Source organism: Lissotriton vulgaris, chromosome 7, assembly GCF_964263255.1.
Source record: "Lissotriton vulgaris chromosome 7, aLisVul1.2, whole genome shotgun sequence".
Taxonomy (NCBI): Eukaryota; Metazoa; Chordata; class Amphibia; order Caudata; family Salamandridae; genus Lissotriton; species Lissotriton vulgaris.
In genome coordinates this window covers 701,026,957-701,047,891 of record NC_141695.1, presented here as the reverse complement: position 1 = coordinate 701,047,891, position 20,935 = coordinate 701,026,957, and the positions used below count along the sequence as shown (strand labels likewise).

At 47.5% G+C, this 20,935-nt stretch overlaps 1 protein-coding gene across 2 annotated transcripts in view; it reads right to left on the bottom strand.

The window, feature by feature from the left end:
* The window catches only part of HELZ (helicase with zinc finger), a 1,742,088-nt gene that overhangs the window by 916,137 nt on the left and 805,016 nt on the right, over nt 1-20,935 (bottom strand). The window contains exon 16 of one of the 2 annotated variants that reach the window (XM_086930935.1): nt 20,786-20,890. In XM_086930935.1, coding sequence (XP_086787061.1) covers nt 20,786-20,890 — 105 coding nt within the window. The remainder of the gene's footprint in view (nt 1-20,785; nt 20,891-20,935) is intronic. The other variant, XM_086930936.1, reaches the window with a different exon arrangement.

Sequence of the window (20,935 nt, the reverse complement as noted above, 5' to 3'; positions counted from 1 at the left end):
GGGTGTGCAGGTTTGGGTGCAGGACACAGATTTGCTGATTCAACAGGCGGTCCTCCCAAAGGGACAGCCGAATCAGAGGACAAATGCTCACAGACAGATGTCACAATACTACACTCTCCTCGCCCAGTCCAGAGACACTAGAACGATTAGGACCTGGTTGTTCCTAATCTTCAGAACTTTGAGCAGGAGCAGTGGAGGTGGGAATGCGCACAAGAGTCCAAGTGAAAGGTGTCTTTTAGTGAAAACTGACTTAGTAACTCCAACAAGTGCAAGGTTATTACTTTGTGCACTCTCTGGGGTGGAAAAAATATCGGGCTATTGTTCTCCCCCTTACTGGAAAAAGCCCTGCGCCACCTAAGAGTGCAGCCGCCATTTGTGATCCACTAGGTAATGTCGGATGAGTTCATACACTCTGCTGTTTAAAGATCCTGCAGGTGATGTACAACAAGGAAAACAACCTGGTGCTCCAGCTATTTCCAGAGGCTCAGGTTCCCTGGTAACAAGACCCTCAACCCCACTCTCCCATTACTTGCAGTACCACATGGTGGAGGTGTTGTACATGAGAACCTAAACCCGCTGCCTTTTAATTGATGGAGGAATGCTTTCAATGCTAAGTCAATCACCCACAAATCTAACAAGTTGATGTGGGGTAGGACTTCCGCCTGGAACCAGAGTCCTCTGAGTCAGAGGCTCCATCTCTCCTAGATGACTTCCCTGACCCAGCATCGATGCTAGGTCACGACCGTTGGCTCTGGGTGGGTTATGGAAAGGGGTCTGCCACTGGTGCAATTGCAATCTAGCAGCTACCACTGCAGATCTTTAACTGTCTTCACTGATATATAGATGGAATCAGAAACGCCCCCCAGGTGGGGAGCCCATTGAGACTTCTTTTTTTTAAATTAATATTTTTATTCGGAATTGCAATAAAATACTGCAAAAAAAAAAAAAAAAACTCAAAATACAGAGACAAGTTGTGGTAAGTCTGTATACATGATCAATATTACAATAGACCTTAAACATTCCTCTTGGGTCGCTTGTTACATAGCAGTAGTACATAGCTTTTCGTAGGGCCTGTATCACAAATTGTCATGTAGAAAGCTGTGACATTAGAAAAAAACCTTTCCCAAAATTGTGTTGCGGCCTAGATCGTGCTAACATCCTATACAGGCATTGCACATACATTAAGCGCTGTGTCAAAACTAGGGCATATCCATACTCTCTCTTCCCTGCCGTCAGGCTCCATTCCTATTACAGCGAAGCGGGAGCGTCCCTACTTTGCTTGTTGTTATCCTTGGCAGCCTTATAGTTTATATTGTTCCCAAAACATTTTTGGTCATGGTGGCAGTAGTTCACTGTAGTTTTCAGCCTGTGTGCAGCAGTAAAGCACGTCTCCCGGCCAGCTACCTATAGTGGGGAATCGGGCCACGGGACCAACAAATTGCCACCATCTGTCTAGCTGTTAGCAGTCTGATAGCTTTGGGTAGACGTTTAGAATTTCACAGCAGTGCCAGTGCCAGTGGAGGGTCTGGGGGAAAGTTTTTCTTTAGTGATTTCTACCAGTGCCTGAAATATTAAAACCCAAAAATTGACAATTCCTGGGCACAACCATGCCAAATGAAAAAGGTCTGCTGGGGGGGGTACTGCATCTGTCGCAGTCAGCGGAGTCCCTCAGGCCATACCTATGCAGTCTTTCAGGGGTGTAGTATATTCTATTGAGAAATTTAAAGTGGGTCAGCCTATGCCTGCCATTCAGAGATATTAACTTCGTGCTTTCACAGCAGTACTTCCACATTCCATCATCTATTTCCATCCCAATGTCTGTCTGCCAGGCCAGACGGGTTTTAGTATAATGATTGACCCGATAATCCTGTGATGATTTGTATAGCCTGGACACAGTCTGCACCGGCACCTCTGTTCTTATCAAAGCTGTGAGAGGGGCGAAGTCAGGTGGCTCAGCGAGGTAATTTCCCAGAATTTCTTTTAATGAGTGCCTCACTGTTAAATTGGAATCTATGTAACTGTGTGGTATTTTGACCCTGTGCAGTCGCCTCATCCCAAGTCTTCGCCACGCCCTCTTCAAACAATTGACCAATCTTTGAAATATTCATATCAGTTAGCACCCGAGTTACTCCTCTATCTGCGCATGTGGGCAGCCAACAACACCATTCAAGGGGAACCAATGGGGAGTGTAATAGAACTCCAGCTTGTAGCTTAAGTAGATGGTGCCAAGCATGTACAGACAAATTGATTAAGTCAAGAATCCCAGTTCTTCGGTCAGGGGTTTTGAATAAGAGCGCTGGCAGGGGGAGTGGTACTGCAACTACTTTCTCAATCTGGATGTGTAGTGTATCCGCAGGGCCATGAATCCAAAAATGAGCGTGTGCACACTGCATGACCCTATAGTACAGGTTTAGGTCCGGTGCCCCAAGACCGCCCATCCCGTGAGGCAATGTAAGTATATCCCATCGTATCCTAGCATGTTTCCCAGCGAGGCCAGCCTGAGTAGCAACGATGTGAGTGTGCAAAATAAAGAACTAGGGAGGACCCTCGGTATATTCATAAACAGGAACAAAAACTGTGGTAACACGACCATTTTCATGATTGAAACCCTGCCCATCAGCGAGAGTCGTAGCCTAATCCATCCCTCTTCGTCATCTTCTAACTTATTATCAGCAACTCCGTAATTTTCTCGAAATACAATTTCCGAGTCCGTATGTACTTTGACTCCCAAATAGCAAACCGGGTCTGTTGTCCACTGCAAAGGAAACTCTGGGGCAAACTGCACCATGGCTGTAGTGAATGGGAATATGATTGATTTGGTCCACTTAACCTTAAGCCCAGACAGTGTGGCAAACTTTACCACCTCGCGAAGGACAGGGGACAGATTGTGATCGGGATTTCATATGTATAGCAGCGTATCATCTGCGTACATGGATATAACTAACTCATACCCCGGGAAACAAATACCTCTGTATCTATGATATTCTCGTAGCGCGCAGGCCAACGGTTCCAAGGTCAGAGCATAGAGGATCAGGGAGCGCGGACATCCTTGTCTCGTCTCCCTGGTGATGCAGATCGTGTGTCACCATGTCCCCTATTCTTATTCTAGCAGTCAGGTTACTGTACAGCACGCCCAGCATTTGTAGAAATACGCCCCCCAGTCCTATTCGCGTAAAAACTTGTCCCATAAAAGGCCATTCGACCGAATTGAATGCCTTCTCCATCTCTAGGAACAGTGCAATCGTCTGCACTTCCGGCTTAACATGTTGAATCGTGCCAGATACTGTTCTTAAATTATACATCAGGTTTCTACTGGGAACGAAGACAGCCTGTTCCGGAGCCACCAGCAACAGAACAAGTGGGGTTAAGCAGTTGGCCAGTATTTGAGCGTACAGCTTTAAGTCAACATTCAACAACGAAAGTGGGCGGTAGGACGCACACTCCGTTGGTGTTTTGTCTGGTTTTAAAATTGCAACAATAAGAGTTTCTCACATAGATGGAGGCAGCTGACCACTCTCAAAGATCTCTAGGAACAGTGTGTGTAGATGTTGGGTGAGCAAGTCCTTAAACTCCTTATAGAAGGATACCGTTAGCCCATCTGCACCTGTGGGTATTCGTCAGCCATGGAAGTTTGAGATGCGACAAGTAATCTAGAATCTGGCTTCAAATTCTGCAGCACTAGAGGTACATATACAGTTTAGAATAATAGTGCCGAAATCTGTCAGCTATGTTGGTGGAGTCATGAGGGGTTCCCCCTGCTCGTCATAAATTGTCACCTCTGCTTTCTCCCTTCGCTTCCTCAGCAGGGAAGCTAAGACCGAGCCCGGTTGCTCGCTTTCTCCATATATGCGGGCTGTTGCGTACTTTCCTAAGTGTTTTAGTTCTGAATCAGCTGCATCATGAAACTTAGTGAGCAGCTCATGAAGTTCCCCCTTTGTCTGCTCGGCGGAGTCGTAAAGAAGTCTACTTTGACGGATCTGTATTTTGACATCCAAGTCTGCTAGTCGTAGTCGCAGCACCCGAAGGACACCAGAGTGTATAGTCATAGCAATTCCTCTAATGTAGACTTTGAATGTTTCCCATATAACCGCGAAAGTGTCTACGGAGCCAATGTTGAGTTCAAATAAACTTTCTATTGCTTCTGCCATGTCCGCTTTGAAGACTGGGTCTAACAGGGAGTAAGGAGGAAATCTCCACGTGAAAGGTGGAACACGTTTGACCAAGCATTACAAGACCAGAAGCACTGGAGAGTGATCTGACATAGTGCTAGATAGCACTGCACAATCCCACGTTCTCATGTACAAATCCCTAGAATCCAACCAATAGTCAATTTGTGTGTGGAGGTTGTGGGATGAAGAATAAGGTGTATACTATCCTTTGCCATTGGATCTCGTTCTCCAAACATCTAACAGATCTAATTGCGTCATCACCCCCTTGATTAAGTGAGCCGTAGCAGTGGGGCGTCGATCCAGACCTCCCGACCTGTCCAATTAGGGGTCTAAAACACAAAGTCCCCACCCCATAACTGAAAGGCAACTCTATGCTGTCGCATCTGCTCTATAATCCCTTCAAAAAATGTTGGGTTATCGTAATTTGGGCTGTATACGTTAACAATAATCAGATCTATCCCTTCCCCATTACATCTCGAAGTGACATATCTTCCACCCCCATCCGTTTCTAATGGCAAAAGTCACAAACCTGAATTTCGGGTTCAACCAAGTGATGACGCCCTGGGCAGGAGAAGTGAACCCTGCCGCAAGTACGTTACCAATTAGCCCCTTACGGTTAAGCAATTTACTGTTGAGTGGGAGGTGGGACTCTTGCAACAACGCAATATCAATATTGTGTCTAGTGAGATACGGCAGAACTTTTTTCAACTATCATTCAGGCCTCCGACATTCCAGGTCAGTAAATTTAGCATATTAGGTTGCTTCTGTGTCATGAATTCAGGTGAAAAACCCCTCTATCTCCACCTGTTGATATTTATGTGACTCCTGGCGTTGCCATGTACCATGCCACTCTAACCCTGGTCTGTGCCGTTTTCACTGCACCGTAGTTGAGACTTACCACTTGTCTCCGAATCCCTCCTCCCCCCTCCCCCCTCCCACCCATTCATACCCCAACTTCACATTGGCGGAATCCCACTAACAAACCCACTACCACTACTGTTTGTTCATATAAAACTATTCCAACCAACTAACAAAAAAGGAAATGAAAATATTCCAGATTGTGATTCACACACTGGGTAAGATGTTGCCTGAGCCTTGCACACATACATACATACATAACAAGGGTATCAACTTGGCCAATCGCCATCAAGCAAGTGTTGTGCTGCAGATGACATTTGTCGTGTTTAGCATGTTATTACCAGAGGATGCCCTATCCAAGGCCAACTCAACCAAGCATGACTCCATGTAGGTCTATACCGAACTGTACTTGGCTTAGTACCCTTCTAGCCGCTAAATGCGCTTTTTCCTATAACTTTGCGCTAACTTCTTCAGAAAACACTCCCCTCTCCTCGGCGCACATTTAGAATTTACGATTGCTTGCCCCAACCCCGCAATGACTTATCTGACCAACAGAACAGTTCAGCTTTCAGTCGTGCTCATCGGGGTCGCCTCCCGTAGCCCCTCATGAATAGGCGAAGTCTTCTGGAGAGTTCTATCCTTTGCCCACTCCTTCAGGGCTTTTTGCAAAGTTTTCAGGTCCATAAAGATTCAAGTGTGCCTCTGTCTATTCAGTCTTAGTCTCGCCGGATATAGCATAGCGTAGTCCAAATGTTGTTCTCGAAGTGGTTTTCTAACAGTGCAAATTATCTGCGTGCCTCCTGCATGCGGTTCGTGAAATCTGAAAACAGTGAGATTTCGGACCCCTCATAGTGTAATGTTTACTTCTCTCGTGCTGCTTTCAAAGCCACATCCCTGTCCCTGTAATTTAGCAATTTTGCAATGATCAGCCTAGGCGGCGCTCCAGAGGGAGGTCTGGAACCAAGTGAGCGATGTGCACACTCAACTATAAACATTGGGGAAAACGTGTCTCGACCAAACAGTGTTTTCAGTAATTTTTCCCCAAAGAGTTCCATATCGCCCACATTAGTGGTCTCCGGAAGGCCCGTGATTCGTATATTACTTCCCAGGGAGCGAGCTTCGAGGTCTTCCGCCTTGTCCTGTAGGGTGAGCAACAGTTTCCCCTTCTGCTTCTGTTCCGAGTGAATTTCTGTTTCGGCTTCTTCCACCCCTGTGACCCTTCGTTCCGTCATGTCCTGCCGCTCCGCTTGTTTATCCATTCGTTCTGTCAAACGGTGCAAGCGAGTCTATATTGCTGTCTATTTTGGACAGAGTTTTTTGTAAGCTCTTTTGCATGGAGGTCAAAAGAGCAAGAATATATCCCTCCCCTGAGTCCGGGACAGTTTCTTGCGTGTTGAGACCTTCCTCAGAATCCTGTTCATGGCTCCGGGACGTCCGCTGTTCGAAGTGGATCTTAGGTTGGGACTTATCCACCTTCCCCATGGTAACACAAGGGTGTGTTCGCCGTCTCTCCGGTGTCATCGTCTCTTCCAGGGGCAAGGCGCTACACCCCTCCTCTATGTCCGATTGCCAGCTGCCAATAGGGTGTGACTGCACGAGGTATAGAACACAATAATTATTAGGTGACCAACGACTCTGCAGCGGGACCCAACTCAGTCTGAGGGACCACGCACCAGCAGTAAGAGCAGCAGTATTTCCAGTTCTCCCGGGTACCCCAGTTGAATCAGCTCTATGTGTAGCCGTTCTCTACCGCCAAGGGATTCTACGTCAGCGGTTATAGCAGCAAGCCGTTGAGCAACGTCGTGATCCCACTGGTCTGCTACCAGATATCGCTGTGCGACGAGTCCCTGTATCATCTTCGTTAGCGCCTGCTGAGAGGAGGAGGTATCAGGAATAGACCAGGTATGCGACCACTCTGCGCGTAATCGTTTGTGTGGGCCTTCGCGAGAGTGCCATTCTGTCCTGAAGTGAAAGCAAGGAAGTTGGCTATACCTGCCGCAGCGCAGTAATTGGCTCCAGGGGCCCTACATATTCCTTTCCTGGCGGCGTCTCTTTGGTGTTTTGTGCCTGGGGGATATGGGAGAGACAGCAACTCAGTCCAGCACTAGCGGGCAGTCGTGTGATGGCTGAAGAGGGGCACCGGGAAAGACCAGTTGGACCAGGAGCTACTGCCTTGACAGCTATACGGTCGTTGAGCCCTCGTCGCTCTGAGGGACCCCGTCTAGCCCACCTCCGTACCTCAGCTCGGATCCCTACGCAAGTGGCGGCAGAATGAAGTCCCAAAATGGCCACGGCAAGCTCGTTCACTCCGCAGCCGCCCGGTGCACAGCCTCTGCCACCTGCCGGGGGTGGTAAGAGGCACGGGGAGCCGAGGAGAGGGGCTCTTTGCAGACCGGGTGCAATATCATTTAGCAGCCTTCTGATTTCTTGGCAGCGCCCAAGTCTACGGCTCCGTCCCAAACGCCTGCACTGTTAGTCGCTATGCACTGAGCCAGCCTTTCTTCAGTAGGGGCCACCGCTCCAGACCAGGTATTCAACCTAGAGGCCGCGGTCGTTTCAAGCTGCGGCGCCTCATGAGGCACTTAACACCGGTCGCCGGGTGCAGTGAGTCCCCTCCGAAATCTTGGAGGCACTCACCGATTGCAAGAACCCATGCAGTTTCAGCCTGTGAGGCGTCTCCAACGAGGCCGCAGGCTCCACCCGTTGGGGTAGGGAGTCCACTTCACCCAGCTGCCACATTGTCCGCAGGCTACCGATCTGGGCACAAATCAGCTCATTAAAACCACGGCAATCTCTGCTTCTTAAGGCAGTTCGAGTTGAGGCAGTTAGCACATTTGGGCAAATAATGATGGATAGTTTTGATGGCTTGGCGGAACCCGGGATCTAGGCGGCCATCTTGACTCCATGCAAGCTCCGCCTCTCTAGCCCACTGATACTTCAGATCCCACTGCAGAGCATGCAGGTGGCACCTGGCGGGGTGCACAAGCATGACGCCAGATGCCAAGACACCAAAAAGCTTCAGAGCTGATCTCAGCGAGGCACAGGTCAAAGTTTGAAGTATCAAGATCATATCCCAAATGTCCTGAACTCGTTGAGGTAGAGGGTAGCTAAAAATCACACAGTATCCAGGATGGCTCCAACGAAGGGGAGCCTCTGAGAAGTAGTTAGATGTGACTTCAGCATGTTGATGGAAAACACCAGCAATGTCAACAAGTTGGCCACCATCTTGAAGTGGTCCCATCCTTCACTAACCAGTTGTCAAGTTATGGGAAGAGTGGCATTCCCAACCTCAGAATCTGGGAATCGTCCACAACTATAACTTTCGTGAACACCAGAGGCGCCCTTTTAAGGCTATAGGTTGGAACTGAGAGGTGAAAGTTCTGGTGGCCTACTTGAAAACGCAGGTAGCGCCTATGGGAATGCAGCACTGGGATGTGAAATTAGACATTCTGCAAATCCAGTGCCACAATCTAATCGTCCAGTTCCAGAGCAGACAGAACTCGGGCTAGGGTGAGTATTCTGAACTTGTCCTTGTTGAGGAAGTTAAGAGGGCACCCAGGAAGTAACAGAAGTATCAAACAGTCCTGATTTCTGATACTGGTGCAACCTCTATGGCTCACATATTCTATAGTGCCTGTATCTCCCCTCACAGATGGGACAAGGGGTCCTCTGGAAGTTGTTGTGTGTAGGAGGCATGTTCAAAAGGCTGGAGAGGAAATGAAGGGCATGGATATTATTGATGATTTGGACCACCCACTGATTTGATGTGATGCTCTGCCCCCTGTAGAGGCAATAGGCGGTTGGACCTACAGGGGGAAATTAAAGCAATTTTTATAGGAAGCTACGGAGGGAAGTTCAGAATACTGGGTAGTTCGATGCCCCGGCCTGGCCACTGGTTCCCCAACCTCTGCCCCAGAAGCCTTGGAAGGTCTGCTGTTGCTGAGGCAAGGTATGGCATTGCCTCAGCTGAATCCCTTTTCTGAACCATCAAACGGGGCAACAGAGTCGTGCCAGTTCAAGAGAGCGCAGCATTGCCTTGTTCTTTTCTAAGTGCCCCAAGAGCGAGTTAATGTATCTGAGGTAAAAGCTGGACAAGGAAAACCTACTCTTGGCAAACGTCTCCATTCGCTTCGATGCTGTCTGGCAGTGTAGTCCACAACATGCTGGGATTAAGCCTACTGGTGAAGGCCTGGACTAGTAGACTAGCCAGTGTTGGTGCTGTAGGGGGAAGGGTAGGCCTGCTGCAGCAGATCTGTGCTGTCTGGCTCTCTGTCAGCTGATTGGTGACCAAGATCCTAGCTTTGCCAAGGTGCCTAGAAGTGCATCGGTAATGGTTTTAATGTGAAGACGGTGTTCCTGCGAGATCTGCCTGGTTGGGGGCCGGTTCGGACATTTGTCTTCACCTTGCTGGTAATCAACTGAAGGGGTAATAATTCTGCTGCTCAGCGAATTACCATCGCAAAGGAGGCAGACAGCTCCATAGGTGGACAAGGAGAATGGAGGACAGTGTTAGTATCAAGACCATTGGCCCCCTTTAAGTCTAGAATGAGGTTTTCATTGTTGACCTGAGAATCATCACTATTGTAATTGGGGTCTAGTAACCATAATTTATGGGAAGCATCTCCAAACTAGAATATTCCTAAGGTGAAATGGTTGTGAATTTGGGGTAGATTGCAACAAATTAGTTTAAGAGTCCGAAGGGACCACTGACTCCTTCTTCGGCATCTAGGATGGGGGCTCCAGCATCAGTTGTGGCACCTTATACAGCCTAGAAGTGAGTGTCAGCCACAAGGTCGGGACTGAGCCTGGACTTGAGTCGTGAGGAAGGTGCATCAGGGAAGAATCCGCCGGGGTAGACTGACTGGTGCCCCCATAGATCAGCAGGATTCGGTAAAGTACCAACAATTTACAGAATAGCCTCTTTGAAGGTCTGGACCGGCTGTGGCATCGCCGATAGATCTGTAAATTCGGATTCGAGCAGGAAGAAAGCAGGGACCAGATCTGCATCTGCGCCCGCAACTAGGGGGTCACATGAGTCCTTATTACTGGATGAGTGGGAGCTGTACTTTGGCTATGTATATCAGCATTTTTTACCTGAGTGAAGGCTATTGGCAGATCAGACTCTGCGATACTGCAAAACTTAAGAGAGCATTCTCAACCCCGGGAAGGCATTTTCAGTTTAGCCTTTTGTTTGAAGAATGCACCTGCCACATTTCAGAGGGTGGTGAAAATAGTCCTCTCAGGTCTGGAAGATTTTAATGCAGCAGATCTTGTTGATATAGCGGTCTTTAGCTTCACCTGGTAGGATCACCTGGTCCACCTCAGAAATGTATTTGAGGCCCTGCAGAAGGCAGGCCTCACTATCAAGGCTAGTAAGTGCCAGATAGGGCAGAGCAAAGTTCTGTACTTGAGCCACCTGTTAAATGGAGGGCAAGTTCAACCAGTGGAGAGCAAAATCCAAACGACTGAAGATTGGATTGCTCCCACTACCCAGACTCAGGTCAGAGCTTTTATGGGCCTGACTGGATACTACAGAAGATTTGTTAAGGGTTATGGGTCCATTGAGACTCCCCTTTATAAACTCACCTCTAAGAAGTTGCGTAAATAGGTGAATTGGACAGTTAGCTGTCAAGAGGTCTTTGATTCCCTGAAGAAGGCCATATATTCAGCTCCAATTCTGCAGAGTCCTGACTGTTCCCAAAAAATGTTTTGTCCAGAGAGATGACTCTGAGATAGGAATATGAGCAGTGTTATCACAACTTAATCAAGGTGGTCAAGACCAGCGGCTTTTATTAGCAGAAGGTTGACGTTCAGAGACAAATGTTAGTTAGCTACTGAGAGGGAGGCCTTTGCTCTGGTCTGGGCCTTGAAGAAGCTGAGGCCATACCCGTCTGCCACTCACTTCATTGTTCAGACAGACCACAAGCCCCTCATATGGCAAAAAAAAAGATGAAGGGGGCAAACCCCACATTTTTGAGGTGGTCCATTTCATTTTCCTACAGGGGATAGACTTTTCAGTGGAACATAGACTTGGGAATAACCCCGTCAAAGGAGACGGACTTTACAGATATTTCCACGTAGAAAATGATGACTCAACTGGATCAGGTTGGTCTTATCTTCTTTCTTTTGTTGGGAGGGGGGGGGGTTGTTGGATGTAGGAAAGTATGATCTTTCTGGCATAGATTCCCCAAATTCTGCCTGTTTTGACCTATAAGTCAACCCTAAGGTAGGCTCTTTCAGTCCAAGGTCAGGGTGCATGGCTCTAAGTGAGTGGGTACCCCTGCATGAGCAGAGGTATCCATACAAACCCCAGGCTCCATTTCATGGGCTTTGTAAGTGCTTGGCAACATCTTCAGGTATGTTGTGGGCACAGGAATGTCGAGCTAAATAATGGCTACCCCGAACCTAGATATGTTTGGCATCCAACATGTTGGAATCATGCAACTAAAGCAATTCCAGTTTTAGTTGTATGATACCATGTACTGGGGACCTCCTTTTCTGTGTAACATTCAGGGTCTGCATGCCAGCCAGCGCTTTTGCCAGCATCAGAGAGTGTTCTGCTGCACTGCTGATGAGCCTAACTCAGGCAGGAGAAGCTGAACAAGGATTCCCTGCTACAGAGAGGTGTAACCTCCTCTCCTTTAGAATTAGGTAGCGTAGGGGGGCTTCAGAGCACCACCAGACCGCATTGAAGGACATATTTGGTGCTCCCTTGCATAAGGAAAATGCTACTTACCAGTATGCATCTGTTCTTGGCATGTAGAGCTGCAGAGTTACACACGGTGCATAGATCGCCACCTAGTGTTGGGCCAGGATGTTTGCAGTTTGTTTTTGTCCTGAAAAGTTGTTTGGAAGTCACAAAATAGGTGACTCCTCCTTTGGACCACATTGCGCATGGGCATCGGCTCCATCCTCAGATTGTTTTTCGCCATTAGGGAAATGATGGAGCTTTGCAAGAAAAGGAAGGATGTCCATGTAAGCTGTACCTAATTAAGATAATACTGGAACAGACAAGGGTAGCTGGGGAGGCGGGTGGGCGTGTGTAACTCTGCAGCTCTGCATGCCAAGAACAGATGCATACTGTTAAGTAGCATTTTCCCTTCGAGGTATATGAGCTGCAGATTACACACTGTGCATAGATTGCATAGCAGTACCCACTCTTAGCGGCGACCACCCCTATCTGTTGCAGTAGTTTGAAATAGTGTTTTGAGAACAGCCTGGCCCACATTAGCTTGTTGATTGGTTTGCACATGTACACAATAGTGTTTTGTGAATGTGTGCGGTGTAGACCATGTAGCTGCTCTTCAGATGTCATCTAGGGGAATGTTCCATAAAAATGCCATTGAACCCCTATGTTTCTTGTAGAGTGGGATTTAGGAGGAACAGATAAAGTTTGTTTAGCTTTGTGGTAGCAAATCTGTATGTATTTGACAATCCATCTAGCTATCCCAGATTTTGATATGGTATTACCCTTATGTGGTGGTGAGAAAGACACAAAAGCACGCACACAAGGCCCTCCACGACCTGGGCCCCAGGTACCTCAACTACCGCCTGACCTTCTACACTCCCACCCGCCAGCTACGATCGACCAGCCACGCCCTCGCCGCCGTTCCACGCATTTGAAGAGCCACCATGGGAGGAAGATCCTTCTCCTACCTGGCAGCCAAGACTTGGAACTCCGTCCCCATCCACCTCCGTCTTACCCAAGACCACCTCTCCTTCAGGAAGCAACTCAAGACCTGGCTGTTCGAGCAGTAGCGGACCCCCTTCCCCCAAGCGCCTTGAGACCCTCCGGGTGAGTAGGGCGCTATACAAATTTCTTGATTGATTGAGTCCGACCGTCTACCAACACTAGTTCTGTTAATTGACCTTGGGCCTGGTTCCATTGACGTGATAGGCACTCTTGTAGAGGACGCCTTTGAAGTCTTGCATGGGGCACTATGAAAATGCAAGAGGCCATCATCCCATTGAGTTGCACGAACACTCGTGCTGGAAGGGATTGTTGTGGCTGAAACTTTGTGAGAGGAGTTTGCATGCTGGCTATCCTTACTGGAGTGGGATAAGCTAGCACTTTTGAGGTGTTTATTGTAGCACTTAGGTACTGTTGTACTTTGGATGGTTGCAGATGAGACTTGGTGTGGTTTATTGTGAACCCCAAGTTGAGGAGCAGTTGATCATGGCATACGTGTGTTCCACACACTGGTTGTATGAGTTGGATTTTATGAGCCAGTCGTCGAGGTACGGGAAAACATGGATGTGCTGTCTTCGTAAATGTTTTGCCACTACTACTAAGCACTTGGGGAATACTCTTGGAGCTGTTGTGAGTCCGAATGGGAGTACTTTGAATTGATAGTGCTGCCAGTCTATTACAAATCCGAGATACTTCCTGTGAACATTGTGAATGGGAATGTGGAAGTATGCGTCCTTGAGATCTAGAGTAGCAAGGAAGTTATTTCGTTACAGGAGAGGAAGGACTTGTCGGAGTATGACCATGTCAAAATGGTCTGACTGTATGTATATTTTTTGCGGTCTGAGGTCCAGAATAGGCCTTAGAGAGCCGTCCTTCTTTGGGATGAGAAAACATAGGGAGTAAACCCCTTTGTTTTGTTGGTGCAGAGGAACTGGTTCTATTGCACTTTTTTCTAGCAGAGAGATTACTTCTTGCTTTAACAGTGATAGATGTTCTTGTGACATTGGACGCTGTTTGGGTGGTATGTTTGGGGGGGTAGATGTGAGTTCTAGACAGTAACCTGACTTAATAATTTGTCGCACCCACCTGTCTGATGGGATGTTGGTCCAGGCAGGAAGGAATTGCTAAAGTCTTCCCCCACTGGAGTGGAATGTTGGGGGGGGGGGGGCGGGGGGGGGGGGATGGGAGATAGGGGAGGAACGTCATTGGGTAGGGGTGGAGGCAGAGCGGGAGTTGTTGGTTTTGTTGTCGTTACCCCTGTAACCCCCTCTCTGGTAGCCCTTAGTGTATGTGGATTGGCTAGGGGTTTTGTAGGAAGTGGAGGGGCTTGCGGAGGAGTAGCCTCTTGTGTTGCCTCTATATGATGAGCGACGAAAAGAACGTCTGGAAGCTTGCTGCTGCAAGGCTCCCATAGATTTTGCTGTGTCTGTGTCTTTTTTCATTTTCTCTAAAGACACATCGACATTAGGGCCAAATAAATGTGTCTCATCAAATGGCTGATTGAGGATGGAATTTTGTACCTCAGGTTTAAAACCTGAAATACGTAGCCAGGCATGTCTCCGCAAAAGGGTACTGGTATTGATTGCCCTTGAGGCAGTATCTGCAGCATCTAGGGCACAACAAATGGAAGTATTAGTAATATTTTTACCTTCTTGTATGAGTTCATTGGCCATATTTTTATATTTGTCTGGTAGATGCTGCATTTTGGACTCCAGTTCATCATAATGTGCCCTGTCATATCTTGCCAACAACGCTTGGGTATTGGCAATGCGTCAAATATTAGATGCCTGTGACGCTGTTCGTTTACCGGAGGCGTCAAGGAGCTTAGATTCTTTATCTGGTGGTGAAGCCTCACATAATGTTTGTGAATTAGCACGTTTACATGCATTAGACGCTACTAAAGAATCTAGTGGTGCTGGACCTCTAATGGAAACTGGGTCTGAGGGGCAGCTTTATATTTTTTCTCAATGCAAGGGTTGAGGACCCAAGCCTTGACAGGATGTTTTAAAACCTCAGTTGCGTGCTTGATGACACCTTTAAGCATTGGCAAAATGGCAGTAGACCTTTGTGTGTTTTCAAAAGTGTCTAATAGGAAATCTTCCTCCACAGTATCGGTGTGCAAGTCAACCCCATCGTACTGGGCAGCTCTCTGGACTAGTAGGTTAAAACCTATAGTGTCCTCTGGTGGGGAAGGTCTGGCAGGATATACATCGTCTTGTGGGACGTAAGGCACATCAGGGGTGTTATAATCATCCAATGGATTAGGTGATTGAGGGGGTCTATTGGTCCCTGCTGGGTCATGTGCACCCCCACCTGTGTCATCAGAGTCTGTATCCACATTATCATCTAGATTAGTGGATCGTGTAGGTGAATGATGTGGTGGAGGAGGTGTAGGAGGAGGAACAGTATGGGGAGGTGGTGGAGAAGGGACCCTTAATGGAGAGGTTGCAATGTCTCTCTTCTTTGGAGGAGGAGGAGGTGGTGCCGGCGCCTCTAGTGGTCTCTTCTTGGAGCTAAGAGCTAGCTGGCCAGTCTTAGGATCCTTTACAAGAGTTTTTTATTAGGATCTGGTGTAAAAAGTTCTTCTGACAGGGCAGATCCTTCGGAGTCAAAGTTTTCGGTTCCGGAGGTTTTTTTGGCACAGAGTCGGTAGCTGGTCTAGGGTCTTTTGGTTTAGAAGTGTGACCTTTTGAAATGTCTTTTACAGGAACATGTTTATCCGGTTCTGGGTCTTTCTTCGGCTCCGAAGCGTGTAAATCGGGGCCTTTGGCGGTTTTTACTCGGCTCCGAGTGCGGTTTCGGCATTGATGAGCCGCTGACAGTCTTCGGCGCAGTGTGCCTAGGTTTTGGAGCAGTGGTCACCGTGGTTGAGGAAGATTGCTTCTTTTTTGGTGTCGGTATAGGATCGGCAGCGGGAATAGGCGGACTCGAACCCGAGCTGCCTGAAGGCTTAGTAGGCTTCTTTGCCAGGCCCGAAGACGAGGCGTGGGAAGCAGTCTCTAGGTGTGCACCCGGACCCGAAGGTGAGGGTGTGACCGAAGCCTTTTTTGAGGGTGTCGAGGAAGGGTTGGGGGTCGACGGTCTTACTTACGACTTGTTGAGCTGGAGTGATGTCCTCGATATCCGAGTCTTCGGCATCAGAGAAGCTGGCACTTTCTTCGGCGTGCTGGTGTTCTAGCACGTCCACGCCCTCATCAAAGATGTGATCTGGGATCGAAGCTGACGAGAAAGCCATTGTTCTTCGAGCTCATCGGTCCTGAATCGTCTTCTTGGAGCGGAAAGAGGCACAAGCGGAACAGTCTTTGGCCTCATGCTCCGGTGAGAGGCAAAGGTTGCACACCTCATGTAGATCGGTGTGGGGAAACTTCGACCCACATGGAGGACACTTCTTGAATGGCGTCCTTTCCATGAGCCAAAGAGTAAGGCCTAGGTAAGCCCGAAGACCTTCGTCGACGACCGGAATCGAAGACTTTGAAGTGGTGAAGAATTGCGTCGATGTGGAGCGCGATCGAAACAATACAGTCGAACTGGGTGAGGATTGCGCGCCAAAGGAGATTCGGTTCCAAACCGGATCGCAGGAAACACATCCGAGCCCGATGGCGGATCGCAGGAAACACATCCGAGCCCGATGGCGGAAAAAAACAATTTGATGATGGAGCCGATGCCCATGCGCAATGTGGTCCAAAGGAGGAGTCACCTATCTCGTGACTTCCAAACAACTTTTCAGGTCAAAAACAAAATGCCAACATCCGGGCCTCTACACTAGTTGGCGATCTATGCACAGTGTGTAATCTGCAGCTCATATGCCTCGAACACTAGTTTCACCCAGTACAGGAGCCCATGGCTCCCGCTGGCACAAAACCACACAAATGACAGGGGAATGTCCATCCCCCTGTTCAGCTCCTCCCCAGGGAGGTGCTCCGGAGCTCCTCCAGGAGGCCACTTGATTCTGCCATGTTGTATCTTAGCCCCTGGGAGCCTCTGACTGAATAGGACATCTGAATAGCGTCCCTGACCAGCCCTCCTCTGATAGGTGGTTTGCCACAGAATAGGTTCTTCCCCTTTTTAAAGTTATGTAAGGGCTCCCCTGAGGGTAGGTCCTTCGATTCGTCCAAACAACAATTTCTGGAACCTGCTGCCTGTCGTCTGAAGATTATTCAAAGACTCTTCTGCTGGTGGACACTGGAACTCAGCTGTTCTTCAAGCCAGGACCCAAGACAAGACTGCTTCTGCTGCATCTTTGTCTCTGTGATTTTCCAAAGATCTGCTACTCTGTGGCCGTGTATCATATGAGTCACTAAGGACTATGCTTCCACCTCAGCGGGAAGAAATCTCCCTCGAAGGGAAGAAGTATTTTCCCTGCATCCGCAGGCACCTCCACGTTGATGACCGGTTTGCTGATCCTCTTGTGCCACAGACATCCACTGGCTCTGCAACACAGGTGATGGTGTGTTGGTTCTCCAGAGGCCTGATCAGTCTTCCCTGAAAGCTGACGGAGTGTAATTCCTCTCCTGCCAACATTGAACGCCTCCCTGTGCACTGCGTCAGTCGTTTGCCAAGGGATGTTGGCTCTCTTCATGGAAGATATTCAAGCTCCAAGAAGCCACTGCCTCCAGCCCAGCACAGCTCCAAGCACGTTGTCCTGCTGCATCTCTTGCCTCGTGTTGCACTGGGGTTTCCTTGCAACCCCCTGTGCCTGCTGCCAGTGGGTCCTCTAGGGGGCTACATCGATTCTTTCTAGCTCTCCATCGTGCTGAGGGCCGGTCCTGACTTACCTTGCATGGTTAGTCCCTCTGACCTTGTGGGTCTTAATCCCTGAATCTTCACCCGTGAACCATTGTTTGCGTTTGACAAAGCTTGTTGGTGGTCCTGCTGGCCATTGACCATCCTGCACTCATCGGCCGGCATGGGACAGGTCGTGAGAGGCACCTGGTCTTCACAGGTGTTGTTTCTTCCCACAGCAACTCAGCAAGAACCTTCAACTAGGCTGGTGTTGTGTTGCCATGCCTCCTGGTCACCTTTGGATGGTATGCACTCTGCCCCCTCTGCTTTCAGGTTCTTGGTGTCTGGATTCTTCATCCTGGTTCTGCTAGCCTGGTCCACGAGACACTGTAGCTGCAAAACTTCCACAACCCTCCATTGGTGTCTCCAGAGTTTTCCGACATCACTTCATCCCTATGTACCTGGGCTCCCTGGTGCAGGTATCCATCTCTTCTGGGTATCCTCTGGTGGGGTGAGTCTCTAACCTTCCTTCCTCCAAGTGGTTCCTTCGGGGCGCTTTGGGAAGGATCCTAGAACTCTAAAATCCAAACTGCGATTTACCTGTATTGTCCTATGGACGTCTGACCCGATGCACCCACTCTGTGCCCGCATGCCTTAGGGTCCCTGGCCACTCACTTTAAGTGGTTCTTTGCTTACTTTGGGGTCCTCCAATCTTAGGTACTAGTCTGGTTTTTATACCGATTCCGCATTCCACTAATTTAGTATATGGTTTTGCCTCCCAGTGGGCCCTATGGGTTGTTCTATTTAAAGTATCTCTTCTCTAAGTATTTCTTTTGTGTAATTGATACCAAGTTACTGTCTAGGGTGCAGTAATATAAAGTATTTTCTACTCATCTGGTGTGGTTCTTTCTTGTGTGAAAAGCTTACTTACAGACTAAGGTAGTACATGCAATTGATTTACACCTTCCTGGATACGCCTCAGCTGATCTCCGCAGTTACCCCTGAAGTGCTTTAGTTTTTAGGGACCTAAACACCATCACTAAGGGTTGCCTGGACTCCGTGCACAGTGCCTCACCATAGATGGACACTATATACTGAGCCAGTCTCCTACAAGTACATCATGCATATCTCCAATATTATAAATTAGATTAGCAAAATGCAATGATTCCTCGTTTAGGACTTAAATGAATATTTAATGATTAATGATATTTAGATTAATAACTAAATACTGTTGTATGGTTTATGGGCCTCTTTTGCGTGTATGTTAAGTTAGCATGGCTTATTTGAAGTTTAAACACCATTTTTCCCTTTTGCTACTTTTGCGCACAACACTGCTTAGCTGTTTTTGCTGACTTAGCTTGGATGAAGGTCTATGCATGAGAAAAGGGTTGTTTTTTGACATCTCTAGACATACATCGTATCCCCAGTCTGTACAGTGAGTGCTAATGAAAATTGATACTTGTATAGCGCACTACTCACCCGCAAGGGTCTCAAGGCGCTTGTACGAATACCGCTGTGGAACCCATCCTGGCTTTCCCTGTGAGGCGTCCACTCCTGGGCACCCCCAAGGTGGAGGCCAGGCACCCTTAGCGTTGTGGGGGCCGTTGTGGAGATTAAGCAAGCTATTGCCCAGAGTTGCAGAGTGGGACTCCATGATTGGAATACGCACCAAGGCGAGAATTATCAGGTCCGTGGAATTTTGATCCCAAGACCCGCCGAGGCGGGGAATTGAACCCTGGTCCCAGGCTAGACCTCTGCATCAGGGTCTGCCGCTCTAATCATTGAGCCACACTTCTCCAGCCGCCAAGGTTATCATAACGCGAGCCTGTTTATTGGCTTGTCCGTGTAACACATTCTAGACACAACAATTTGGCAGATGCAAGCCGAGTAGGATTCTGGCGCCTTTATCAGAGCACACTTGCCAGAATTGCCAGAATTGCACACACTTCGAAGATTCCAGGCATGCAGACAGACTAATCGATCCTGGTGTAATTTACACTTACTGAGCGGACAGGTAAATGGGATCCCCCTAAGAAAGCTCAAGAGACCTAGTTTTATAATACATAGTTCCTAGATACGATGGGTGTTTTAAATAGGCGTTATTATCACCTGTTTGCACTATCATTGTAACATGATTCCTGCTTTTGTATTTTATGGAATTGTAACCATGTTGTCCGTATTATTATTATCCATATGTATGCTGATGTGGATTAAAATACTGCACTCACGTTGTTAATATAAATATTTTAACTTTACTGTGTATCTATTTTATGCCTGTTGTGGACTGGTATGAATGTATAACAAAAGAGTGTTCTCACTTTCCACCATTCCTGAGATGGTCCTAAGTCGCATGTTCTAGGTTGTCTAATCATTGGTTTCTTTGCTATAGCACCAAGAGCTAATGTGACACTGATTGCTAGTCTGGTAGGGGATTTTGGGTACTAAGGTGAGTTTTGGCGCACCCTAATTCACTGATGTTCCAAGTCTCTGTTCACAGTTCTGTGCTTGCGCAGAATCCCTGTTACAATACATTTTTACAGTGTAGGAGTATCAGACCATCAGGCTTCATATAGGTGTATCAAGAAAGAAGCAAAAGTCCTGATGAAGAGTGCCTAAATACCTGAAATACACTGATAAAAAATGAGAAAACATACTTGGAGAGATACTTGTATTGGATGAAAACCTGTATGAAGTTATAAATTCTGAAAGGTAGTCTCCTATCCAATTTATGATGATACATAAGTTGCACAGGGGATGCTGGAAACACCACAAATGATAATACATACTGGGGCAGATACAAGTTGGATATACCTATGAGATAAATTATTTACTGACTGTAAAATAAAGAGGTATTTTCTAAATAAAACTATCATTGCTCCAATGGACTCAACCTTCATATGTTGATGTCCTAATGTTTTCAATGTGTAGTTGCAGTACCCTTTAGGTGTATTTAATAAAGACCCCAAAGGCAGCCATCACATTTGATGGGAACATTCCAATCTAACAGCCAGAGGTAACCAGCTCCCCCATTTTGACCCAACAGGGAAGAACATAAAGCTACCCAGGGCTGTCCACCAAGAAGAATCAACAGTCAGAAGTGTCAGTGTTGAATGACCCAACGGTTCATGCCAGCCATTGCTAGAAAAATTGTTTAAAACACTATCTAGCTTATACATGACAATGTAAGCATATGCAAAAAACATGATTTAAGCTGAAAATTACATATTAAAAGAGGATTTATTTAAGGAGTGGATTAGAAGACCAAAGGAAATTGATTACAAAACATACACAGTGAGCATACAAAGTAAACAGTCATTTAAAACCAATAGTCCTTAAGTATATATACCTGAGAGGTCTTGCCTGGGGATTGCCAGCTTCAACATAGGGATGTAAATAGTCCTTTATGTAAAGGTCAGCAGCACTATTGGAATGAGTGCAAATGAGTACTCTGCTGATAGATAGAAAGAACAGAAACAAACACTTATTAACACAGCAA